The 26810-nt window shown below is 42.4% G+C and overlaps 2 protein-coding genes across 2 annotated transcripts in view; one reads left to right on the forward strand and one right to left on the reverse strand.

Annotated features, from left to right (window-relative positions):
* The window catches only part of CCDC93 (coiled-coil domain containing 93), a 31860-nt gene extending 18450 nt beyond the window's left edge, over positions 1–13410 (forward strand). The window contains exons 12-23 of the mRNA XM_063400936.1: positions 598–714; positions 2155–2217; positions 2389–2462; positions 3017–3098; positions 3756–3827; positions 4929–5000; positions 5264–5372; positions 7880–7962; positions 10242–10279; positions 11165–11249; positions 11900–12013; positions 13186–13410. Coding sequence (XP_063257006.1) covers positions 598–714; positions 2155–2217; positions 2389–2462; positions 3017–3098; positions 3756–3827; positions 4929–5000; positions 5264–5372; positions 7880–7962; positions 10242–10279; positions 11165–11249; positions 11900–12013; positions 13186–13239 — 963 coding nt within the window. The 3' untranslated portion in view covers positions 13240–13410. The remainder of the gene's footprint in view (positions 1–597; positions 715–2154; positions 2218–2388; positions 2463–3016; positions 3099–3755; positions 3828–4928; positions 5001–5263; positions 5373–7879; positions 7963–10241; positions 10280–11164; positions 11250–11899; positions 12014–13185) is intronic.
* A 150-nt stretch (positions 13411–13560) lies between these two features.
* LOC134552343 (5-hydroxytryptamine receptor 5A-like) lies at positions 13561–26493 on the reverse strand. The gene is made up of 2 exons (XM_063400937.1): positions 25605–26493; positions 13561–18823 (listed from the first exon to the last, which is right to left on the reverse strand). Exons 1-2 carry the CDS (start codon positions 26376–26378, stop codon positions 18491–18493), a joined length of 1107 nt encoding a protein of 368 aa, XP_063257007.1. The 5' UTR covers positions 26379–26493; the 3' UTR covers positions 13561–18490.
* Positions 26494–26810: the final 317 nt, after the last annotated feature.

Genomic DNA, 26810 nt, shown 5'->3' on the forward strand with positions numbered 1-26810 from the left:
TCTTGGCAATGCATACTGGATTGAATAGTTCTCAAAGGCTGCTGTCAGCAATACACGTGCACACACAAAAACCCAGAGTGGTAAATGCATCTACCACACTGAGTATGGCATTGTCATTCAGCATGAAGATGCAGCCAAGCCCCTGTTTCAGAATGCTCTATTCAAGGCTTCTGAAAATTCTGGAGCTACTTATTGGGGTGTGGAACATCTCTGATTCAACAAGTTCAGTGAATACCATGGCTTAAGGTGTTTTTTAGTATGCTTGTATTTTTTCCATTGAAGAACTCTACCAGGTTTAACCATAATGCTGATGCAAAAAGATTTGGCTGTCTTCTTGTACACAGTGGTATTTTCCAGCTGTCCCAGGGCACCTGACTTTTTTAGCTTATTTTGCTTGTAAATTTTGGAATATAATTCAGTTGTTCAGCTGCTTCCTTATGCTGGTGTGAGGTAAATCAGTAAGTCATTCTTTTGGAGAGCGAGACACAGTTCTTGATAAGGAATATCATAGCTGTGTCTCACTTTGGTATTTCCTGAGCTTCTGAAGAAGCAGAAAGCAATGTTGTGAGCTCCAAAAGACTGTTACTATTTTTTCAGCAATCTGAGCTTTCTGCTGAGGAGCGACCAGAAAGGCTTGGAGCTGCCCAGCAACACAGAAGGAAGGTGGCATCTCTCAACAAGCAGATTTTGCAAAAAACCAAACTCCTTGAAGAGGTAAGTATTGTGTGTGTAGTAAAGAAGAAAACATTGATAAAAGTGGTTGATCACAAAGTTTTTGCCATCCAGGAAATACCTGCAAGCTATCTTCTGCACCAGCAATTTGTCATGCTGAACACTGATTTCTCTCAAAGTCTTGCTTGCCTTGCCCTTGGATTGTGAGAACAGGTTGTGTTTTTGGGGGCAATTAGCTCAGCCTTAATTTTGGGGAGGACCATGCTTTTGCCATTTTAAAAGTTGAAGGCCCTTTAATTCTGTGTAGCTTGTTTTCAGTACATGGCAATCTCAGTGCTGTTTTTATATGGGGAAAAAATGTACTGACAGCTGTAAGCCAAATATAATCCCTTTATCACTTTACTGAAGTAAAAATTTCCTGGCTGAATTTTATTTACTACTTGCCAAAGGCAGCGTTTGAAATCAGTGACAGTCAAGAACCCCGCCTTTTAAAAAGTGTTTATGGAGTTCTGGCTTCAATACTGCAGTAAATTTTGGCAAGATTTCTTAAAACTAACAATTCAGGTCGGTTTTCATGAGATTCAGACTGAAGACTTAAATCTTTTCAGTTAGTTAGAATAGAGTTTATTGGTGAATTATTGCTGAAAAATTATGAAAAAAAAAGAAAAATATTTCTTTTTATAAATTTGGCTGTGGAAAGGGAAGAGTGGGACATTAAGTCACAGCTCTGTGTTGTGGACAGCAAACTAAAGCAGCATGAAAGGAAGTGGAACTGAGCTACGTGTGCAATTTTGTTTGATCACTTGTGCTCCACTTTTGCAAACCACATCCTATTTTTGTTACTATTTGCAATGTTATCTTAAATCATAAGGAGTTTAAAGAAGGACATTCTTCTAAAATTAGCCTCTGTAAATGAATTGACTAGTGAAATACCTAATATTTTATTATAATACATATGTTGCTAACTGCCTTATTAGACTTTCCATAGTTACATAGAAGAAAACCATAAAGCATCTTGGTTATTTGGTGTGGGAATGTCTGTGGTTTGGTGCCATGGTGCTTCTGTGCAAGTCTTGAATTGCCCTGACTTATTTGGAGAAGTATAAAATGGGACTCATTCTTAGCCTGATGTGAAACTAGGCCAGTACACCCAGGCTGGAAAAGTTTGAGCAATTTAATAGAGATTCTGTCCTATAAGTCACCATTCTGTTGGCCTCTGTTTTGTAAAAGCTGGTTTTTATTCTGGGACTTTACACACCTAAAAGATCAGGTGGTAAATGTTTGCTGTTAGTAATTAAATATTCAATCGGAATTCTTGCAATCAGATGCACGAGTAGTTGACAAGACAAGACAGTGTTTGTTATGCTTGGCCTGCTGTTTGACAGACAACCATTATGAACAGCTCAAATATTCTCTGTTCTCCATTACAGGTGTAATTAGTGAATATAGAATCCGACTCTTTTTTTTTCTCTTTCATAACAGTTGCAAGCTAAATGTGCTGATCTGCAGGCAAAATGTACTGAAGCAAAAAAGACATTAACAGAGGTAATCTTGGGGTTTTTTCTGTGCTGTTTGTAGCTGAAACTTTTTTGAAAAATTCTCTGTGTGAAGGGATGTGTTAAACAGTGAAGGTGTTTGCCAGCTTAACTCACTGATGTCATGGTGTGGCAAAGTCAATTCATTATTAATCAATTTATTATTAATTGTAACCCTTAGGTTAAGAGTTACAGTGAAAAGCTGGACAAGGAATTGGCAGCCTTAGAAACAATAGAATCCCAAGCAGATTCTAGGTAAGTTTCTTCCTTTGTTACCTTTGAAATTCTAAAAAAATATGGTTTTAATATTATTCATTCAATGTTTCTTGCTTTGTCAACTTAAACAAATAACTAAAATTTTAGAATTAAATAATTGTCTAGCTTGCTTTCCTCACACAGGGAAATATTACAATAGGATTCAGTCAAAATGAAAAGTATCAGTCTATAGTTCAAAATAATTGTAAGTGTTTAAAGCAGAAGAATCCTAGACATGTCTGACAAGTACATGAGACCTTCTTGATTTATTTTGTTTATATTTGAAGCCTTCATCTCACATAAATTGAAAAGAAGTCTCTCAAAACTTTCACAGTAATGAGGTTAAAGCATAGCAAAGCCATCAGAATACTCAGTGTAACACTCCATTTTTATTTTGACCTTGGTATATCAGAGCTGATATTTGGGGTTTTAATTTACCCAGGTTTTATTGCAAATTTATTTAGAACTAAGCTTGTTTTAATATATGTTAATTCTCCATCTATTTAAATTAGAAACTAAAAATCTAACCTAGTTTACTGGATTTTCAAATTTAGCATATTACAGAGTCTGCGAGCACTGGTGGCCATGAATGAAAACCTAAAGAGCCAGGAGCAAGAGTTCAAAGCACATTGTAGGGTAAGTTCCAGTGTCTCCTAGAAGGATTCATTTAAAACTTGGTAAATAAGCACTTTACTGGTGGATTGTTGTGCTGTGTGTCCCTGCCTGTCATCTGTCCCGCACCCTCAGCCTCCAGGTCCCGCTGACTCCAGGTTTATATTTGAATACCAGCACCCCTGGAGCAGGGAGGAGTGAGGAAGGATCTGAGTTGGTGTTCTAAGGGCTAGACTGAGTACAGAACCCTTTTTTCTGCATGTACTCCTTTGGAAAGCTCTAAAGGATGGTTCTGGAAACTTCTGTGCAAGGAATTTTAGGTTCATTCATTTCTCCAAATGCCATACATCGCTTTTCCATGTCACACTGCTGTAATGCTGCTTTGCTTCTTCAGTTTCATTTTCCATGTCACTCATTAGCTGTCTTAGCTGGATCTGTATATTTGCAAGTAAGAAATAAATCTGTTCCCATGTTTGATAAAAGCAGACAGTTTAATGTAATGAATATTAATGGATGCCTTACCCTTAAGCAAGGAATGCTGTTTAGTCTTCCAAATTTAAATATTAGGTGTGTATTCACCTCTGAAATTTTGTTAGAAGTGTGTGTTGTCAAGATCCTACTCTCCCCTCTTCAAGGGAAGAGGTCTCAGCTAAAAAAAATCAACTTTTGTTTGTTTTAAAGGAAGAAATGGAGAGACTACAACAAGATATTGAGAATTTGAAAGCTGAAGCAGTGGAAAATGGGGAGGAACAGGTAATAGAAAAGTCTAAGTTCTTATTTTCAATTTGCATTTTGAAATGTTTGTTCAAGTCTTTCTGACTTTGGGACATTCTTGTAAGCATTAAAGTATCTGCTGGAATATCTAGAAAGCTCTGTAGAGCCACAATTCAGGCTAATAATCCTGGAAATACAGGACTCTGAAAACAACAACAGCATTATCTGTTATTTTTGCAGAATCCACTGGGCTCTGCTCAGAGATGCTTTTGTGCCTTTTACTTCTTTCTTTGTACTACCAGAGAAGAATCTCTGGGTGTTGTGCTAAGAGCTGTGCATATCTCTGCCAGAAACAGGTCTTCCTGAGAAAGAATGTCTATTTGGTTGTTTTTTTCTTGGAAGTGGGGTTATGTGAAGGATGGAAGCACGAGCTTTCAGTGGCTCGGTGCACTGCATGCAGTGAGCAGCTGTCAGAAGTTAGGTTTTAACACAAGTGCATCCAGACTGATGGCAATGAATAATGAATGAACAGGAAAGGAAAAGCTTCAATGACTTTATTTTCAGTGGGTAAACACTTGATGCCTTCGTGTCTCTGGAACAAGGCAGATTACAACTTCCATGATGCTGCTGCCCTCCTCAACACAGCATGAAAAAATTAAAGTGCAAACCAAAATCTTAAATTTTTTAGTAAGGAAAAGTTACCTTGAAGTCCACACTGCAGGAAGTCTAGAACACATTTGTCAGAGGGTTTATGTTCTGTTCAGGTGCCTTGTTTATTCTTAACCCCACCACTGAATCAAAGTATAAACACTCAGTCAACGGGTACTGACAATCTTTGGATTTGTATCTACTTAAAAGTGTGACTCTTGTAAAGCGGTGAAAGAACTATTGATAACTCTTAAAAACTAAAATATCAAAAGTTAAAAGCTATCTAATTGCCCTTGTTTAGAGTAAATGATGTCAGGCTTTTAATATAGATAGTGAATTATTATTTAAAAAAAACCCCAGACAACAAATGGTGGCGTTGTTGTGGGAGTCAAAGATAGGCAAAACCAGAGGACAAACCCAATCTGCCGTTTTTGCACTGCAGCTCTCATATGCTACTGTCATACACAATTGTTTTGGGTTCTCAACTTCCAGGAGCCAAATAAGATTATAGAACAGCAGTACGAAGCTGAGAAAGAGAAACTTCAAAAGCTCCGCCTGCTACTGGTGAGTTACTCTTTGTGTTCTTAGTTGTACAAAATTGATGATGTTTGTCTTGTCTTGTAACTTCTAATACTTCGTTTTGTTGTTCTAATTTTAACAAGTGTTTCTGTCACAAATCAATTGCAAAAAAATATTGATCCTCCGCCAGTGCTTTTTGTTTTTAAAATCAATTATTTAATAACAAAGTATTGCTGGGGGGGCTTCATCCATTTTAAGAAGAGAACAAGAAGAGGTTTTGTTTTCTCCCCTCCTAACTTTCTATTCAGGCACGAAGAAACAGAGAAATAGCCATTTTACAACGCAAGATTGATGAAGTACCCAGCCGAGCTGAGCTCACACAGTATCAGAAGAGATTTATTGAACTTTACAGTCAGGGTATGTATATCAAACAGGACCATCATGCTGAAGGCTAAAGCCCTGAAAGGAGGGCAGTTGCATTTTAAGCATATGGCATGTAACAACAGCACCTACTAGTTTGGTGGTACGTTAAAGGTTTTTGGTATTCATGTTACACATCATATTTTTGAGGTTTTATAAGCTGGGCTTTAAGAGTTTTCCTGAGGGTGAATCTCAGTTGACAAGATCTCTGGAATAAATTTTGTCTGCAGCAGGTTCTGTCATTTAGGTTAATGACCAGTATGTTCTGAAAGTCCTTAATTCACCATTTACAAATGAGGTTGCTGTAATTTTGAATCGTGTTTAATTAATTTGCCTTACCATTAGATTGCTTTTGTTGTTTCCACTGATGTGACATAACTGGTTCTGAACCCAACTATGTCAAGAACTACAAAGTAAAAATAGTCTCTTGAGGGGATTGGTTTCTTTCATTTTTTTATAAACACAATCCTGCAATATTTTGGTGGAAACAGAATACAAATTGTCTTTAGCTTTTAGTGTCAGAAATTACAAAATTGGAAAGGTGCAAATGGAATAAAATTTCAAAGCTGTTGTTAAACTGATAACAGACCAGTATGCTTACTGGTGTATATTTAACTAGCTTGTGTGTTAGCATAAAAAAAAAAAACCTAGCTAATGATTCAGAGGTATTCTGCATTTATTAAATATATGTGTGAACCAAGCTCTGGAAGGGTGAGCAGTTCCAGCCTGGTTATCTGAGGGAGATCCAAATCCCTTGCCCTGGTGAGGCATTTCCAGTGGCACAGCCCTGTGCTGTCTTCCATGTGTGTTATCTAACTCAATACATGGAATAAATGTGAGTACAAGTCCAGTACTTCTTACCCCTCTTTGCTGTGCCACGCAGTTTATTTAATCAAGTCCAGCTATAAAGAACTCTGTTGTTTGTCCTGAAATTTTCTGCACATTCTCTGTCATGTCTAATTCAAAGTCTCTGGTCAGAGCTACCTGCTGAAAAGATGGAGCTTCCTTTTTATCTGAAGTACAGAGAGACCAGGATCAAAGAGACTTGTGCAGCTTTGGGTGTAGATTTAAGATGCTTTGAATTTTATGGGACTTTGTTTTCTAAAGTACAAAGTGTGAGTAGTATCTCAGGATAACACACTGCTCAGTCATGGTTGGGAACCTGTGTGGTACAGGCTAAGCTTCTAGAAAAATGAGCTGGAAATCTCTAGCCAGTTTTTCTGTGAATTGTGATATTTTTAGAAGTACTTAGAGGTTTTTCATTTAGCCAGATTCAGGTGAACCTTTCGTTGCTGAAACGTAGTTTTTTTGAACTTGGATTCAGAGGGTGTTAGACAAGACAATCTTCAGCACTAACTTCAAACCTTTGTGGTTTTGTGATTTTTTTTTTTTTTTTTTTTTTTGCACCAGAATCCTTTTTGGTTACAATATTCAGTGCTTTGGTTTTGACCTAACTCAACCTCCTCCACTGAAAATGTTTCAGAGTATTCTATTTTACCCTGCATGAGTTCTGGTGTGTGGCCATAAGGCTCTATAAGTTGGCACAACTTTCCAACACAGTTGAAATCTTAAAAGGTTTTCTGAGTTGTTATGTGGAATCCACTCAAGAAAGACTTGTGACTACCAAAGCTGCTGGAAGAACAGGAGTGGCATGAAGGAAATGGTTTGGGAAAGGCCTCTTTTGTTTGGCAGCAGTTCTGCAAATCCCAGGCTAATGTGCCTGATTTCACTGAGGTTTACTGTTTTTAACCCATACATCTTTTCCAGGTTCTGGTTTCTAGCCAGAATGACTTTTGCTGCCTGTTGAACCCTTTCCTTGGGAGTCACAAATATATTGGATTTCCTTAGGCATTGAAGAACTAAAGACTAGAGGAACACTCAGCAGATTTGAGTATCATCTTGCAGGCCCAAGGGAAGGCATGTCTGAGCCTTGCCTTCCCAGCTGAGCTCTGACCAACATCTGCTGAAACCACCTAAACCAGAAAGTATTACTTAATTCTATCACCACACATAGGTTATAAGAAGATAAAAAGACTTTTAAGCAGCAAAAGCTTTGTTGGGCATCTTGCACATGTGTAGCTTGTACTCTTTAGTCTAATGCATTTTTTTTCCACACAGATTATCTGCTTTTTCCTGTCCCTGCTGAGCCTGTGCCCCTCCAACACCACAGGCAGAGCCCCTGTGAGCAGCACAGCTGCCTGGGTGTGTCAGGGGAAGGAAGCATGAACAGGCAGCTGAAGGTGCCAACATGTGTTGGCAGAAAGGGCTGTCAGCAGTTGGGGCTTAATTTAGACACTGAGCTGTGTTGTTCTTGTAAGAGATGATAGCTGGAAACCCTGCTGAGAGAAACTCTGGAAGGATGTTCCCTCTGCGTGTACATTAGCGAGTGTGTTCCATTATTGATAGTGGAAAATATGTTATATAAAGCCTAGGGAGTATTTTTACAGATTCCATTTTACCTCACATGCTTTTATTATTCTACCCCTTTTTTTTTTTGTTTGCAGTCTCAGCAACTCATAAAGAAACGAAACAGTTTTTTACTCTTTATAATACACTGGATGATAAGAAAGTATATTTGGAAAAGGAGGTAAGAAAATGTTACTTCTATTTTCTAAGTATTCAGTCTTTGGGAAAGGAAATAAAAAGTTTTTGCTTGGCTCTCACCATATTCACTCCTGTCAGAGCAGAGTTACTGGTCTTTGTAAACAAAAATGGAACAACTGATTCCTAAGAATATTTGTAATTTTGGAGGGGAAATGGTCTGTGTTGTAAAAGAATTGCTGTTAGTACAGCACGTTTAAACCACTCACTGTGCTCTCAAAACATGAGTAGCATTTGATCAGCAAACATCACTGTCTTGCTATCATAGCACAAATTACCCTTTTTTCTCTTTTTAGTCAATGCCTTTTATTATGAACCCAGGCCACGCTCAGCAGCTTTGGAGAGCAAATATAAGCTGCTGTGAGCAACATCAGATTTATTTTTCAGGGTCTGAGCTGCCTACACTTAATTTGCTGGTGATTTTACTGAGTCAGAAGAGTAGTTTTCATGAAAGAATGCTTTTTTTCCCCTCCTCTTTCCAATCTATGCAGAGTTCACTTCTTTCTTGGGCATAACTGAGTGATTTCAGTCTTCTTTTTTTGCAATGACAAGTGTCTGATTTCAGTAAAGATGGAGAAATAGGAGGAAACAAGAAGAGATAAAAATTACGACTTTTAAAATACACAATGTTTTGATACCTCAGGTTTCTCTGTTTATTCTAATAAAATAAGAACAGATTAGTGTGTTTTGGATTATTTAGATGTATTTCTTTAGTTTGTAAGACAAAGAATGGTCAAATTTCTGACTATGTAAAGACACTTTTCAGTGTCCTTTCACATCCTGTTTTGGAGATAATGAGCAACCATTTCCCTCCCTTAAGCAGCTGATTCTAATCCACATGAGGTAGTTTTCATTTTTTTCCATTCAGAAAAGTTTAAAAATGCATGAAGTAGAAGCTATACTACTTAACATTACTTTAACTCCTCCCCTCCATTAGCATTTAATACAGATTTTTTGTTTGTTTGTTTGTTTGTTTAGGGGTTTTGTTTTATTTTTGGTTTGGTTTGTTTGAAGGCAAACCTGAAAATTTAAAAATTAGGGAGAGACAGGTTTTGAAATGGGGACATAAAAAGCAGATTATAGAGAATACAGAAACAGGGATTCTTAAGCACCTTGGCTGCTTGGGAGCCTGTTCAGAATTTGTTGGAATTTTCCAAGGGAAGGTCAGGAATGCCTGCAGATTCTGCCATGCCTGCTTATTGCTGTCTCATTCAGGTGGAAGATTTTAGATTTAGGAGAGATGAGTTCAGCTTTCTGTGGCAGTGGGGCAGGTGATTCTGTTTGCAGCCCTTGGGTTTGATTAGTGCAGGGCTCTTCAAATACTCATCAAAAGGAGAAACTGCTTGGAAGGCTTAACCACAGGAGACTTGCAAGATGTATTCAAAGCTGAGAGAAAGGATCACATTAATTGCCAGTTGTTGAATTTTAATGCTCTCAGCAATATGTAAAAAAAATGGGAAAAAACCCAAAGGCAGTCACATAGGATGTGTTCCATATAGTTTTATTGGTTGGGGGAATTTATACAAGCAGCAAAATATTCCTGGGATGCTGTTACAAATGTCTATTTTTGTCTTCATGCAGTGCAATGTTACTGTCTTGTAAGGGCAGCCACACCTCTGAAATGCCATTCTGTACTTTTTATGAGTTCACCTTTAACACATAAGCAAAGTGAGCAATGATGCTTGGCTTGGCCTGTAAACCTCATCTGCACAATGAAAGCAGTGCAGGGATTCACCTGCTGCTCCTGCACTGCTGGGAGAGTCTTCAGAGCCTTGTGTGGAAGTAATTCTTCAGAATCTGTTGAGTGGTTCCCATCTCAAAGGCACAAGTGTTTTTTTCCTGTTCATTTGTGATGTGCTTGTGTACAGTCACTGTCAAACACTGGCCCAGCATCTGCAGGGTGCTTTTATGTCAAATTTCAGCACATGATGAACACATGTACAGACCATTTTACTTATTGCTTTAGTTTGGGAAGGCATTGTGCTGGAAAACTTTCAGTGGAATAATTGAGTGCCAGTACAATTAAAAATCTCAGTTGTGGTCCAACACTTATGTTTCTGTCATTCCACCAGTGGGAGAGATTTTACTAAAAGGATTGTGATTTATCTTCTGAAAGAAAACTCATGATTTTTGCACATCTGTCTGCTTTTGAGGGCATTATCTATATAGTAACTTTTTTAAAACTAAAATTCATCTTACTGTCTGTGAAAACTCATACTAGAAAAGATAAATGTGTATTTTCTTCATTTTTTTCCCAACTCACAGGTCAACTTACTGAATTCTATCCATGACAACTTCCACCAGTAAGTTATGGTTCTTTATCTCTTAAGAGTTGCAAAGAGTGGTAGAGTTGGTTGGACAAATGGGAATGGGTATCAGTTATAGAGACTAAAAATTTCTTACAAGATTTTATAGTCATAAACTGATTTATAGAATAGTTTACTAACTCTGTTTATGCCAGTTTGGGAAATCACAGACTTGGAATTATGTAACTTTTATAGCCAACATATGTTTTTAATATGCGACTCTTCAGATGTGGAAATTCAGTCATAATTTTCCTAGAATTAATTTAAATCTTTTCCTCATTTTTGTGGAGTTGTGGTTATTACATTATGTACAAAACATTAGACTGGGACAGATTTCAGACATGTTTATTATAAACTACCTCTGTATTTGAAGATTTTGATATAGTGTGGAGTCTAGGTAAAATTGTGGTTGCCTTAGAAGTTCACGGTCAAATACCAGTCTGTGAATCAGCCAGTGTTTATTTTTCTCTAATGATTTTAAGGTCTGAAATGACTTCTAGGCTTTCCCTGTTACAATGTGAAATTATTTTGTACATTTGCTGTTCTCCTAGACCTCTATTCACCTTCTTACTATTCACAACAGAGGCTTTTCTTAAATTTTGTTTTTATGTAGTTATTGGCAGTTGATTTCTGTACAGCACATGAGAGTAAGGAACAGACCTGAGCTGACAGGGAGAACACGTGTGCTGGCTCTGAGCTCTGTGCGCATCTCTCTGGTAGCTCACAGCAGCCGAAGAGCTGCACTCTCAGTGGTAGCAGTGACTGAAAGGATGAATTTTACACAGAGCACTAAGCAATGAGAACTCTGGACACAGGCAGATGTGCAAGGCAGCTGGGACACGGTGTCCCACATCCCTGTCAGGTGTTCCCTGTTCTTTCCAGAGCCATGGCATCGTCCGGATCTCGGGAGCAGTTTCTGCGGCAGATGGAGCAGATTGTAGAAGGCATCAAACAGAATCGAATGAAGGTCTGACTGCTCTCACCTTCTTTGCTAGAACCTGGGAATTAGCTCAGCAAAACCTCTTGGATAATAATTGTGCATAGAAAGATCCATTACATGAGGTGCAAATTAGGCAAGCAACTAACAAGTATTATTTTTTTTCACATCCGTCAGAAACTTCTCACCATTAAATGTCAATGAACAGAGTATGACAGAGGTGTTAAAACACCTCTGTCCTGACAGGAATCTTAAACCCCTCAACTTCATTACTGGCAGTGTAGTGATTTAAATGCCTGGGACAGCTGAATGCCACTGAAATCAGTGAGAACTCTTCCATGTGGATTGTGTGGGTGCAGTCAGACCTGCAGCTCGGGCACAGTTTCTCAGACTGTGGGAGCTGACTGAAGCTGATTTCTGCTGCTGAAGAGGGTCAGCAGCACCTCAGAGTCCCAACTATCATGTGCCCTTGTCCCAGATGTACCTGCAGTGCCACTGGTACTGAGACTTCAGCATTAGGCTTTTAATTTTAATAGAGCTGACCCTAAATGTTCATTGCACTTCAAGCATGAGCTGGGGGTATCATTTATGAAGTTTCTGTCTCCCCTTGTGTGTTCCTTATGCAGTATGTCCATGTGTATCCATACATATGATCTCTTACCCTTCCTGCATGCCAACAGATGGAAAAGAAGAAGCAAGAAAACAAAATGAGAAGAGACCAGTTGAACGATGAGTACTTAGAGCTTCTAGAGAAACAGAGGCTTTACTTCAAAACAGTGAAAGAATTTAAAGAGGTAAGAACATTTTTGCTATGTTCAACTGTCACATGTGTTCAGTGACCCATTTTGATGTGGCTTGTGCATTAATATATGCACAAGATTTCCTGACATGAGGCTCATCAGACCATGTTCATGGTGTATCTTGGTCACTTTCTCCATGTGAACCTTGGACTCTGAATTTGATTCTGGGAGTTCTTTCACTGCTAGACTGGCACCTCTCCATGTTACAGGGAGAGGTTATCAAGCAAGCAGTGTTTAGGTTTTCAGGTGGAATCTCTTGAAGATCTGTGAGCAGTTAGGCATTGGAGCAAAGAGGGGTGTGGAAATGTGTGTGAATGAGGAAATGCAGGGTCTTGGTCGTTAATCTTCAGGAACCAGCCTTGTTGCCTAATGACTGTGAAAGCACTGTATAACACTTCATTGATTTAGCCTTTCCCAAGCTTTTAATCATCACAGGCTTTTGTTACTTGCTGTCTCCAAGAGAATGAATGAATGAAAAGGAATGCTGCAGGCAAAATTGTCATTTGGCTTCCTATGTTCGAGGAAAAACATCTTTGTGCAATTATTCCTGCTTTGTTCTGAGACAGTTCCTTCCTGTTTCAGACAGTGTACTCTGGCAGAATGCCAGGGGCTCTCAGCTGCTTGTCTGACATACAGAATTTTACATCCTACTTGCAGAATTTAGGTAAAACTTATTATTAGGGGTTTTTTACGTATTTTTCCTCCATTGCCATGTGAGGGAATTTCTGCTCAACTCTGCTACCCTTAAAAATAAAAGAAGTCGTGGTTGTGGTACTGAACACAGGAGTAAATATATTTCCTGACCAAGAATTGTTCCCTGAGCACTGACTCTTTTGCAAACTGTCCTGCAAAGTTCTAGGTCACCTACAAGTAATCTCTATTTCAGATTTATTCTATTTATAAGTAAAAAGCTGAAATTGCTTTAGCTACATCTAACAACTTCAGATGGGTGGTCAAGCAGCATTCCTTCTGGCTTGCATGTCATAAAGTTTTTTGGAATAACATTATGGATGAATCAGAATTATCTTCAACTCCTCACTCACTCCAGGCTGCTTTGGATTTTGGAGATATTTCAAAATGAAAGAAAGGGTTTGGTTCTGTTGGTGTGGTGATGCAGGTAGCAGAGTTAAGAGCAATTCCTCCTCACGCGTTTGCTCTGTTAACAGGAATGCCGTAAGAATGAGATGCTGCTGTCCAAGCTGAAAGCCAGTTCTTCCTGAGGAACTCCAGCTGGGGAAATTTCTACAAGATTGTTCAGTCCATTGAATCTCTTTTGTAAGGTGACACTTATAACTGCAATGTAGATGTACATATATAGATATATATAAAAAATATATATACACACAGCTGTAAAAGTCTGGTTTTTCCAGTATGTGTTCAGTTTACATTCCCTCATCACACGGCTGTATTATTCATTATTGCCTTCACTACACAGTAAAGAGTTAACACAGTACAGCAAAATAGAAATACTGTCTAATTTTATTTATTTGGGTTGTTGTTTTTTGGGGTTTTTTTTCCTACAGTAAGGACAGTGGGAATGTTTTTCATTTGGTTTTTACACTGAATTAGGTGAAAATTCTGGAATAAGCTTACATGTACTGTGTAGTATGTCCACCACCACAGAGGATGAGCACTGCAGAATGCAGTAGTTTGTTAATTTTGGCCCAAAAAAACCCCACAAAATAAGATTCTTCAAACTCGCTTTACCAGCTAGTAACTTTACATTATTTTAGTTTACACACTAGCCATAGATAGGATTCCAAAGGATAACAATTAATTTCTAATGGCTAAAGAAATGAAAACTTACCTTGGATAATTCCTGATGTAAAATTATAGATCTATATTTTTATAAAGTCTAGCTGTTGTATAAATTTCTTTGAAATTTCATTTTTATATAGAGAGAGTGTGCTTGTTAAATTAATAGCTCCAGGAAAAAACACCTTAATACTAGGATCACCACATTATCCCTGCCTGGGATGAAAATCAGAGTCTGTCACCTGTAATATAGGAAGATAAAGATTGAAACATTCTGCTCTAATGAACTGATGCTCACCTTTGAAGACAACAACCTACTTACCCTGCTGAAGATTTGCTCTTGAAAGTTCAGAAGCTTTGTGGGACACTTTCTGAGACATTTTTGTATCTGTATATACAGTATTTTATAATTCAAACAGTTGCTTTTTGTACTTAAAACCAGGATTTTGGACTGACTTCTTAATGTACATGACATCTTCAGGAGAAGAAAACCCATGTTCCTTTTTCCCACTGACACTGATGACAGTGCTGTTCAATTACTTTCTATGGCAGCCAATATAAAATAAAGAATGTTTGGAACCAGTGACATTCTGCTATCGTGTTTTTGAGGTGCAGCTTGTCTTAGAAGCTCTCCCAGGCTCTTGAATTACAAATGCATTAAAAGGTGAGTGGTGTCCATAGTCAAATGGGTCACTATTTCTTGTTTTTGTGATAACCTGTTCCTTTAGCATAAACAGAAAGAAAACCTTCCCACTGAGCCCGCTGGAACCTTGCTCCCCCACACTGGCTAGTGAGGGAATAGATCTGGGCTGCTCCTCTTGCATCTGTTCAAAAAGTCAGTCTGCCCAGGACTAGCAAAATAACAAAGGCACAATCAGATTCCAAGTCCCTTCGAAGAAGGAAAAATTTAAATTCAGCATTCCTTTCAAGAAGGAAACCTGCATCGAGTGCCACTTGCAGACCTTCTGTAGTCAGCTTTGATATGAGGAGGCATTATTTGTCTACAAACTTTGCCCTCTGTAGAAACTGTAAGGCTCTTCCTAGTGTGTAAATTGGGTAACTCAACTTTGGCACCAAGGAGAATTCAGATTGTGCTGTTTGTGTACCATGCAACTCTAAAAAAATAACTTGAATGGGCATTTCAATTTGGGATTTATCATTTTAATCACAATTGCTGTTTAGCATCAAGCAAAAGTTCCTAGGTAAGGTAAATACTGAACTTGCATGTAGAATAAATGATGTGATTATTTGTTCAGTGTTAATGTTAAAATTTATGGTTACCTGCTACAAACACAGTAACCTGGAAACTTCCACAAGGAATATGAAATTGTGAGATCTTTGCTCTTCTAGGAGCTTGTGATTTTGACTAGGATAAAAACCTGAGGCTTGTGAAGATGCAGTTGTTGCTCAGGAAGGATAAATCAGAGTCCAGATCATAACTGACTGTCTGCTGTAGATGGAGCCCAGGGCAGATGGCTGCTGCCTCTGCTGTGAGGCCTGTGTGAAAAGGAGAAGGAGGGAGGCTGCTGAGGGGTGTCAGAGCAGTTCCATCAGCTGTTCCTTGTTTCTGCCACAGGCTTTGTGTGTTGGGTGCCATTTCTCCTCATACCTAGGGAGGAACCAACAGCAAGGAGAATCTGCCTTAATTCTCCATCTCAGTTGGGTGTAGGAATTGAGACTTTCTCAGAATTTTTCTTCAATATTGCTGGGTTTTCTTGTTGAAAGAGTCTTGCCCTGAATTCATTTGGTGTTACCAGGCTTGTAAAGTAACATTTACAGGACTTGCAGCAAAACTTAATTTCCTTATTAGGGTTATTAGCATTCTCTGCTCACAGTCATCTTCCAAAGCCCTTCCATTTCTGCCCATTCTGGGCTCCCACAGCAGAGCTGCTGCAGGATTCTCAGAGCCTTGCTGCAGGATGCAACAATTCCCTTCTGGTGAGCAATAGGCTCCACTAAGTTTTTCTAGGAGCAAATTCAGTATCAGGAAATAAAGTTTAAAACTAGCAGTCCACTGCGTACAAGCAGAGATGATTGGTGTACTCCAAATTGGCAGCTTCTATTGGGGAAATAAATGACCATAACATCTACGCTGTGCCAGATGATGTCCCTTTAGAATACCTGATTTTTATTTTTTTTCTTTTTGGATAGTCAGGATCCTGTGTCATTTATCTCAGTTCATATGGGAGCATCCAGCACATTAGGCAACAACCACCGATAACATATTTTGTTTGCTCCCCAGTAAGCTGTGATTAAAACTCAGAATTTTAAATCCCAAATATGTGCTGCTGCTCTTCTAAATGCAGTCTGCATTTAGAGGCAGTGTGGGAAGTCGATTTAGTTAAGAGCTTTCTAAAGCCATGGTAATGAAATGAAAGCTCTGCTTGCCTCTGGGTGCGGAGGGAGGCCGGCTGTGCTGGCTGTGTGTGTCACTGCTGCTGGCACAGACGCTTGGGTGGGCAGAGCACTGGCTGCTCATCTTCAGAACTTCTCACTGCAGAATTCCAGAGGCCCAGCCTTGCCTCCTAAGGGAGCTAAATTCATCCTTGAGGAGGAGGAGGGCTGTGTCAGTGCCCTGCTGCAGCTCTCCCGCTTGCTGAAGGCACTCCCTGCAGGTCAGTGTCTGCAGCCATGCCCTGCACGAGTGCAGGAACTGCACAGGGGCCTGGCAGCTCTGTGGTGTTCTCACAAGTTCCAGAGGCCAAGCCATGGCAGAAGGTGCCTTCACAGCCTGTGCTGCCTCAGGGAAGGGTTCTGGAACTGGAACTGGAGCTGGGTTGCTGCTCCAGTCAGTTGGAATGTGCAGCTGGAATCACTGCAGCTCCTGCAGCCAGGCTGGGATGGGCTGAGGCACCAGGGCTGGCACTGGATTTGTGTGATAGCAATCACTTGGCTTACCAGGCTGAGCGAGTGCAGGCACTACATTTGTCCAAAACGTGATTATCAGAAATGTCACGAGTGCCACATGCAGAAGATTTATATGCTTTTCAACACCAGCTCAAGATGACCTCTGCATTTCCTCCTTCCATGTCGTCTATTGGGATTTGGTGACACTCATACATGAAAAAATTCAATTGACTTGAAAAATTTGTCAGTGGTTCTGAATGAGGCTGCAGGTTTTAGTAACATTCAGTCTCTTAATATGTGCCTTCCTTCTGGTTTGATCAAGCCTCCAAACACTGGTTTGAATGGTAGCTATTCCATATGCAGGCAAGTCGAGAGTCACAAGGGAAAGTTATTTAAATTGGCATTTAAGTCTGAGTCACAATCTAACAACTCTTTACAATTCTAGGTTATTAAAACTTCTGAATTGCCACTGAAATTGAGAGAAGCATCCTCTGCAGGAATGCAAGGCTCACAGGTGGCTGCAGGCACAGCAGGTCACACTGGAGTGTCACAGCACTGCAGGTGTGAGGAACAGCACTGCCTGAGCTCACCATACACTGTGCTCCTGAGAGGCAGCCAAGCTCCCTTAAGCCTCCTGGGACTCTGTGCCAGTAAAAAGCTGCAAAAATGCTAGAAATACTCAGAGATGCTGTCAGCTCTCCCACTCAGCAGGGGAGGAAGTGAAACCCACCAGAGAAACAAATATGGAGCAAATTGGACTTGGCAGTACCCAAGGAAATAGATTGTTTATGTATATATTATAAAAATATATATATTTTCAGGTTAGGAGTGTTTGTCAGATCTTGAGAAAACACTTTAAGGCTTGGGTTTGAATCCCTTTTGGTTTTGGGGAGTCATTTAGACCTGTTGATGGCATCAATACCTTTGTTACAGCTGACAAATTGTGGACTTCACCCAGACACGGTGCAGGCACTCACCTACCAGTGCCAAGCAGCCACATGTTGCAGCCAGCACACCTGGTGTGACTGAACATCCTGTCTGGTGTTTGTAACACAGATGCCTGCTCAGTTTTATGGTAGCATGAAATAACCATTCACGTGGAGGTGTTGGTGTCTATCTTGAGCTCACCTGGGTTTCAGGAAACAGGGAGAGCCTGAGCCTGGCAGAGTGAGAGAGGACAACACAGGTGAAAAATCCTCACTAGACCCTCCTGTGGAAGCAGTGAGAACACGTTCTCAGGGGCTCTGAATAAATTTGTACTTGCCTCTTAAGCTTCACTTCATCCCAGGGACACAGCTGATCCCTGTTTGGCCAAGCCTGCCCACCAAGCCCTGCTGCTTGCAGAGCACACAACCCCTCAATCCTGGCAAGGTCTATTTCTGAGCTGCTTGGTCATCCACTTGAATTTCACATCTCCTCAAGGACTGATGGACTGCAGCATGTTTATTCCCTTCCAGATCAATCTCAAAGCCCTTCAGCAGCATCCTGCCCGTGTCACAAACGTGTCAGCATTGCTCAGTTCGCAGCTCCCACCGTGCCTTTGCTGAGGAGAGCTGCAGCAGGGCCCGGGGCTGGCTCAGCCCGCTGGGTGTGACACACACACAGCTCCCAGCCTGGGATCTGAAGAGCAGACGGGAGGCATTCCCTGCTTCCACCTTCTTTGCCAAATCCTGGAGTAGCACATGTGTTTCTAAGGGGGAACTGTAAACTCTCAGCAGGTTTATATCCAGACATCTTCCATCTTCTTTTTCACTGCTCCTAAATCCCCTTAAGTAGCTCTTCTGCGTGAAAACTGTACATCTCACAGGCACGTTTCCCTCAAGACAACTCTCTATTATGAAATAATAATTTTCTCCTCTGTGTCCCCTTTTATCTTTGCTTTACAAAAAGGTTCTTGAAGGCATTGTTGTAATTTTTGTTAAATGCTGTATAAATGAGAGGATTAAAGAAAGAATTTGAGTAGCCAAGCCAAAGAAAGATGCTTTTCCAGACGGGCGGGATGTTGCAGGAACAGAGGGGACTTATTAATTCTGTGATGAAGAAAGGGATCCAGCACAGTACAAAAACTCCAATTAAGATGCCAACCATCAGAGCTGCCTTTTTCTCTTTCTGTTCTCTCCATGTTTCTCCATCTGTCTGGAAAGTGATAGCTGCACGACGAGCTGTAAACACCATCTGTGGTTCCTGCGAAGCTTCCTTCACCTCAAACAAAAGCAAACACAGTTTCTTACCAAGACAGTTTCCTTGAGTGAAGTATTACTTTTAAATGACAGCACAACATCTGTTCACCTACCACAAAAGGCCTCAACTCCATTCCTTCCATGCTAAAAGAAAGCAAATGCCCCAGAGTGCCAAAGTTGCCAGGCTTCTCATTACACTGGAAAAGCTGCCAAGTGGAACTGACAAACAGAGCTAAATAAAGAGTACCTGGTGCCATGTGTATTGTGGGATTCTTTTCCAGTTTATTTTGTTGTAAGTCTTCATTCCTAGGGGGAAATCAGGTTGTTAAGGCAGGCTAAGAAAGGCCTGTGTCTGCTGCCTGTCCCTGCACCAGACTCATGCTGTTACATGGCCTTTAAACCCGCCCTTGGACTAGATGATCTCCAGAGGTGCCTTCCAAGTCCAGCCATTCTGTGATTCTGCACTTTCTCAAAAAGTACTCCATTGCCAGAAAAACATCATTTCAATTGGCCTTCACTTCAAACTCTGGCTTCAGCAGGAGTTACACAAGAGAGGAAAAAATTTCAGCTGCTCCAGGCTATGGACAGTGCTTCTGGTCTCCTCTCACTAAGGGCCAGACATTGATCTCTGCAGTGAGTACAGCACAGTGCTCTGGGGCAAACAGCTTCTGGGCAGAGTTATTTGTGTGCTTTGAGTCTGACCAGGTGAAGACACTTCCTAGTGATTTTAATCTGAAGACTGAAGTGATATTAAAGTTCTTCTAGGTGCTACAGTATGAAGAGAGTGCAATAAAAGCAACAGTTTAAGGCTGTAAAATTTGCCTGAGTGATGATTCACAGGCACTGCAAGACTTGGACAGCACTCCAAATACGGGTCATTGTTAAACTAGCTACATATTCCACATGCATGTGCTACCTTTGTAATAGATGGAGGGCCTCTACTCAGGATGAGCACAGCAATTCAGACAAGGAAGCTGTGGCAGTGGCTGAACAATCACTCTTGAGGATGGATATCCCTGTCTGCACCCTCAGACACCAGACAGGGCTGCAGAACGCAAGAGCAGCAGATTATGGGTGCAGGCAAATAATGGAGGAAAATGAAAATCACATCTGTTCTGACAATTAAAATGGGACACCCCTCATGTAGCAAGGATCACACCATTTGTCAGCAGAAGGACTTGCTCTGCACGTCCTTAATCACACTCTGCAAAAAGGGATGAATGCATGACACGAGGACAAATCTGTGACAAGCAACCATGAAAGATTATGTCTTAGCCCTGAGGAATAGTTACGTAAGTGCCTCCTGGGAACAGCCATACAAAGGACATTGTCATAAGCATCAGGCACAGTTTGGTACTGTATTTAACCTTCAGCTCTTGCTCAAAAGATGGAGCTTGCTGTGTGCCATCATCAAATCACAGCTTTCTCGCTACTTCTGACTGCAGAATTTACTAGCAGTGACCCTTTCATCACTTAGTTACATATTGTAAGAAAAAGTTATTTCATTTCCTTTTCTAGAAGATACCTCAGTCCTCAGGTTTTTTCCACAATGAAGCCTGCACTTACAGCCTGGTCAAGCTCCTGCTGAAGTCTGAGGAGTCTTTACAAATTTCACTGCTTGTTAGGTCAGGCCTCTGAATACAAAACAGCAAGTGAAAATAGATCGTGGTACATTTTGCAAATTACTAAAAGCAGCTCTAACTGTACCAAATCTGCAATCCCCGAGGCTTTGCATGACTCCAGTTTCCAATGTAAGTCACAAGAGCTGACCTTATCCCTGTACCACACAGAACAAAGGACAAGCATGGAACCTTTATCCCCATTTGGGGCTTGCTGATGAGCACCAGCAGGCAGGCTGTGCCAGCAGCAGAGGTGGTCACAGACTGTAAACTAGAGCAGTCCGTGCAGATGCCTTGGGTGATGCTGGAGCCATCTCTGCAGTGCTCTCACTCTGTGCCTAGCAGCACACGCTGCCTCAGGCACAGATATCCTTCCATCTGCCCAGGCACTGCTCCAGGAGCTGCGAGTCAGGAGCGCTGGGGAAATAGCTGCTATGAAAGGACTGCTGCTCTGAGGCCAGGATTTGGTTCTGAACTCATGAAATCAGCTATTTCCAGGACAATGGGCTGTGAGAAGTGCACTGATGACTGCTGTTCTGTGACAATAATAAAGAGAGTAAATGAAGGAAATGAGCTCAAGTACAAATCCTTCTACAGTCACAAAGGAGTTTGGTTTCAGTTCCAGAATTTATTCTTCTGTACATTGATCAGCAATTACAGTTCAATGCCCCTTCTCTTGTTTGTCTGTCCCCAGTAAATTACTGCTTTTAAATGGCTACATGTTCCCAGAGCTGTATGTTCCCAATTCCTGTGTTCCTAAAATGTCATAGAAAACACGCTACCAAGCTTCTGACAAAACCTTTTGATTTAAAATGTTCCTTATAGCTTTAACAATTGTTATTACTGGTCCCTCGTGGCAGGTGCTCTATGTGTGTTTGTCCTGCACCTGCAGGGTCTGCAATCACAAAACAACAGTAAAGATGATAAACATCAGTCAAATCTGGCTTAGTACAACAAATTCAGAGCTTTGCCTACCAGAGTGTGGTTTGCAAAGGTCATTACTGCCTCAGTACAGCCCTGGCACACTTCAAACAACAACACAAGAAACTAAATGCACAACAAAGGATCAAAACACAGAAATGTCTACACTCTCTTGGATGCTCCACCAACACGACAAGCAGTTCATTTGACAGGGACAAGAACACCCACTTTCTCTCACAGATTTTCTTCTGCTGAAAGCAGGACTAACTCTGTATTTCTCCCAAGAAATCACTACCCACTCCATTTCCTTCCTGCCTCACTCTTTTACAGACATTTCTGGCAACTCTTCTGGGCAGTTGAATTTTGTTTCCTGACAGAGGCAGAAATAAGAAATACAAGCCCCATGACCCCTTCAGAAAAGAAGAAGCTGTTTTTTCTCCCACGTTGTCCTGACTGGTTAAGTGAGTTGGAGAAGCTCAATGGGCCAAGATGCAGAAAAACACAGCACCTCTGGAGCTCTGGGGCCTGATGTCATCCAAAGTGGGAAGGACTCTCACAAAACTCTAAGGTTTGGATCATGCCTAATGTTTTTATATACTAAGTACTTTACGATGGGGGAAGGAAAAAAAACCAAAACAACAAAAAACCCCCAACAGAACCTCCACTAATCATCAACAGAAATGGATTTTTAACTCCTCATATGAAAACTTAAACCTGATTTTGCAATTGCTACATGTAAGTAATGCAGACATTCAGATCCCATCATCCTTGGTTTTGCTGGGCCATCCTATGCTACAAGGGATTTCATTGATTTAAAAGGGCACTATCCAGCAGTATCTGCTGATTTTCAAGCAGTCTCATTTATTTCAATTGGACTGTTTAGAAAGAGAATTATTGCCTGCTGTCAACAAGGTGTGACAGAGCATAGCTCTCTGTCAGTGATGGTATGTCACTAGATTTTTAATGAGGGTCACCCACGTCAGTTGTTGCCTGCAGCATTTTTAGGGAGTTTCATAACTGGCAAACAATTATAAAAGCACCAGCTTAATTTAGGATCCTAATTCGGCAATTATTTCATTTCAAAGGAAAGCAAAAAACCAAGCTGTCATTAAAACCTGAAGCATCTCAGATGTTTCATGTCCATCTCCCTCACCCAATTTTTTTCTAGGGTTTTGAAAAGTATTTCTCAAAAACACAAGCAAAATTTTAACCAAAGAATGACTCAAAATAATTATTCTGTAACTATTCTGTTCTGCAGCTCTGTAAGGGTGTAGGAACATAAGGTATATATGCCAATGCCCAGTTTCAAAGAAATGTCCGTTCTCTGTGATAGAAACCCAAACCATTATATACATATATATATATATATATATATATATATATATATATATACACACACATACTTATAAACACAGGGGCAACCTGCAAAGCACTTTGGTGCCTGACTCTGTTGGCTGACAAACATGAAGGTACCACCCTCACTGCTCCCCTTTGTGCATTGTTTTTTCCGAGACAACCCTACTGGCACCTGAGTTCCATGAACTCAGAGCTTTTCTGTCCTTGGACGTGCCAGAATTCACCAGCTGGTTGTTCCTCAGGCCGTGAGCTGCAGCCCTGCCGTGCAGTTCCAATCCAGCACGGCCTGACAGCTCGTTCCTGAGTGCAACACTGACGGCTCTCCCAGCAGGGATCACTGCTGTTACTGCTCACCTCCAGACTGGGATGCACTGATAGCCTTTGGCTTCATCTGCCAAAAAAGCCCTGCTAATATTCCTCAGATCCACTGGTGCAGGGCACCTGGAGTGAGAACTGACATAGATGAAGAGGGGAATTCATAGCCAGAGTCACAGTGACAGAAGGAAAATGTTGCCAGGGTAAGCATGACAGGTGAGCATTCTCTGTGAAGGAAGAGATGGAACAAAGTAGAGAGAGGAGAGACATTAAGGGAGAAAGAAAGGGAAAATTAGAATGAGCTGATGGGCAAACCATGAGAAGCAGAATAGAATTTGCCCCATCAGAGAGGACAGAGCTGATGCTGACAGCCCTGCATGTGGAGAAGCAAAGCTTGGCAATGTTACCTTTGTGTTTGCATGTTACAAAAACCAAGCTGGTTTTGCCAAAGAACAGTAGTGATGTGTGTGAAGATTCCCCTCCAGAATTCACAGGGGAACTGCTACTCTTCCTGTGGATATGATGGATCCTACTATTGCAAGCTTAAAAAGGATCAGGATAACACTCGGTGAGTAAATCTGAGCATCTTAATTTAGAAAGAAAACACGAAATGCATCCTGAACGCCAGCTCGCTTGATGCATGAGTTCATTTAATGTACACATGTGCAGCATCACCTCTTACTTCAGGCAGAGAGTAAAGTTTGCATCTGAATCACAGAAGTCTTTTAATTTAAGTCAGCAAAAGGAGCTGCTGGGACAATGGAGGAAGTTGTCACTACACACCAATTGCAGATTCCAGAATCCCCATTAAGGAGAAGTTAATATGTCAATCACACCAATGTAAGAAAGACCTACTAAGGCAGACCTACGAATATAAGAAAGAAGACCTACTCAAGATGCTCAAAGGCTTGAGCATCTGCTGGTATTGCAATAGCCCCTCCAGAATGGGTGTTTAGCTCACTCTGGCAGAGCAGCCTAAAGCAGCCCCCACAGGCTGCATCAGCAAAAAGCACTTACCTGGCAGCCATGCTGGGCCCACACAGGGCCGCTTGCAGACAAAACTATGATAATTTGCAGCCAGACTCTGTCTTGCTAAAACTGTCAAGTGATGTGTGTCTCCACTGGCTTGAGCAGCAATGCCTCAGCTCGTTTTGCTTTCAGGAATTTTAGATTCCAAACAACTAGTCCTGTATGTGTGTATTTAAAAGACAGAGCATGCAAAACCACTACAAATAATCAGCTGGCTTTTGTGCTTGAAGAGATCATACATTAATTCCAAGCAATTACACTTAAAACAATTTGAAAGAAATTTAGTGCAAACTAGGGGCTGAAGATCATAGGAAAAAAATGCCACTAGAGGACACATCTCAACTTTTCTAACTGCTTCTTTCTTTCTGCTTTTTCAGAGAAGATACCTTCATAAATCAATATATGTTCAAGACATTATGATCCAAATCTACGAGTCTAATCACACATAATTGCCAGTGCTGTTATCTCTTGCAAGAATCTGGGGACAAACCTACAGACTCTTACCTGTCACCATAATAATGAGCTTCCTTGACCCCAAATCACAGACAGGATTTTGCAGGGGAATGAGGCTCTGCAGGATTAGCCCCAGTGGAACAGAAATGTTCTCTGTAGGTATCTCTAACATCCATACAGCTCATCTTTGGCTATCAGGAGGGGACTGGGCTTAGGAAGTGCAACATGCAGTAACAAAAACATAAAGACTGGTAGGAATGAGAGCAAGAGTATGTGACAGAAAGCAGGGAAAGTTTACAGAGGGCACAGCCAAGCACGGTGGAATGGGTGACAGCAGCATCATGCAGAGAGCCTGAATTATGGAGCACAAGGAGCCAACCCCAACCTTTCTGAAGGGACACAGCTTCTCTGTCAGCAAGGTGTATCCCCAAAATGAATGAGACCCCCAAATGGCTAGGGCACTGCAAGATTACTATCTTTGGGATAAGGAGAACATGGTTTTGAAACCAGCAGGTATTTTTAAACCAGAAACGATTGGTCATTGCTTCAACACTATGCAGTGAGCAGTATTCAAGGTAAAATAGCCCAAGCACATCAATACATACATATATATATACATACATACATACATATATGTATATATATATATAGTGCATGGTGCGTAATTTGCTTACCAGAATCTATTCAGACACACAAAGTCTGTGCTAGTAGGTAAATGTGCATTTATCTTGGTACAGGACCTGGGGATCTTTTTTATGTCTTTTTTTACCCCACCAACGCTATAAAAAACAAAGAGGAAGAAACCCCCAAGGAACGGCAAATTCAGACCTAAGAGACAATTTTCAAAAGTCTCTCCCGATTGGCAGCGAACACACCTGTCCCTTAACTCTTATATAACACACTAAGAAAAAAAATGAGAATAAAGCTCTTCTCCAGGACCTGCGTTTTTTGGCTGGCTAGTTGCTGCTCAGGTCCAGCCTGTGCCAAAGTTAGACTCACACGGGAGCCCCAGGGCACCTTCGCACCATGGCAGGGGCGAGGAGCCGGCGAGCAGCAGGACCGCAGTGCCTGGGGGAGCACCAGGGGCTCCCTCCCCTGGCCCAGCCTTACCTGGGCAGCCTCGGGCAGGGGCACCACGGCGTTCCTCCTGCGGCCCCCCATGTGGAACTTGGACGCCTTGTAGATCTTCCAGTAGACGAAGAGCACCACGCAGAGGGGCAGGTAGAACGCCCCGCCCGTGGACACGATGGTGTAGGACGGGTCCTGGCTGAGCTGGCAGCGCTCCTGCTCGGGGCTGTAGGTCTCGCCCCAGCCCAGCAGCGGGGCCAGGGAGATGGCGGCGGAGAGCAGCCAGGTGAGAGCGATCATGACATTGGAGATGCGGCGGCGGGCCAGCAGCGTGTACTGCAGCTGCCGGGTGACGGACCAGTAGCGGTCCAGGGCGATGGCAGTCACGTTCCAGATGCTGGCCGTGCAGCACAGCACGTCGAAGCACACCCACACGAGGCACAGCTCCCGGCCCAGCCGCCAGCGCCGCCCGGCCGACAGCTCCTTCACCAGGCTCAGCGGCATCACCAGGGCCGCCACCAGCACGTCCGACACCGCCGTGGAGGCCACCAGGTTGTGCGGCACCCGGTGGAAGGCCTTCACTCGCAGGATGGTGGCCAGCACCAGCAGGTTCCAGAGGAAGGTGGCCACGGTCAGGAGCACCAGCAGGGTGAGGATGAGGACGGTGAAGACGGAGAAGGGCTCCCGGCTCCTCCACGCGCTGCCACCCGCCAAGGAGGAGGAGGCGTTGGTGTCCATGTTGGCGGACGAGGTGTTGGCGCCCATGCTGGGCTGGCACTGGCCCCGTGGGGAGCAGGGGCTCAGGGTCTCTGCCATGCCCGGGACCAGGGCTCGACCCCTCACCGCTGCCCCTTCCCGGGCCGCCGGCACCGTCCCCAGCCCCGCTGCCGGCGAGCGGGAGCCGCACACCGCTCAGCGGCCGCCCGCCATGTGCCGCCGCCGCGGCGCTGCCCGCGGCTCCCGCCCGCCGCTCCGCACGCCCATCCCGCCCGGCTGGGGAAGGGACGGAGGTGGAGAAGGGAGGGAGACGCGGCGAGGCTCCGGCACGGGCAGCGAGGGCGGGCGGGCGGCACCGCCGCTGCCGCCCCGCCCCAGCGGCCGCCTCGGGGGCGGCGGCGCGGCCGGTCCGTGTGGGGCGGCGGGAGGCGGCGCCTCCCCGGCTGCCGCCGCGGCCCCATGAGGGGAGATACCCGCTGCTCACGGGATTCTGAACTGCCGGCGCTGGAAGGGACCTCTGGGGATCGTCCC

This window comes from Prinia subflava, chromosome 6 (assembly GCF_021018805.1).
Source record: "Prinia subflava isolate CZ2003 ecotype Zambia chromosome 6, Cam_Psub_1.2, whole genome shotgun sequence".
Taxonomy (NCBI): Eukaryota; Metazoa; Chordata; class Aves; order Passeriformes; family Cisticolidae; genus Prinia; species Prinia subflava.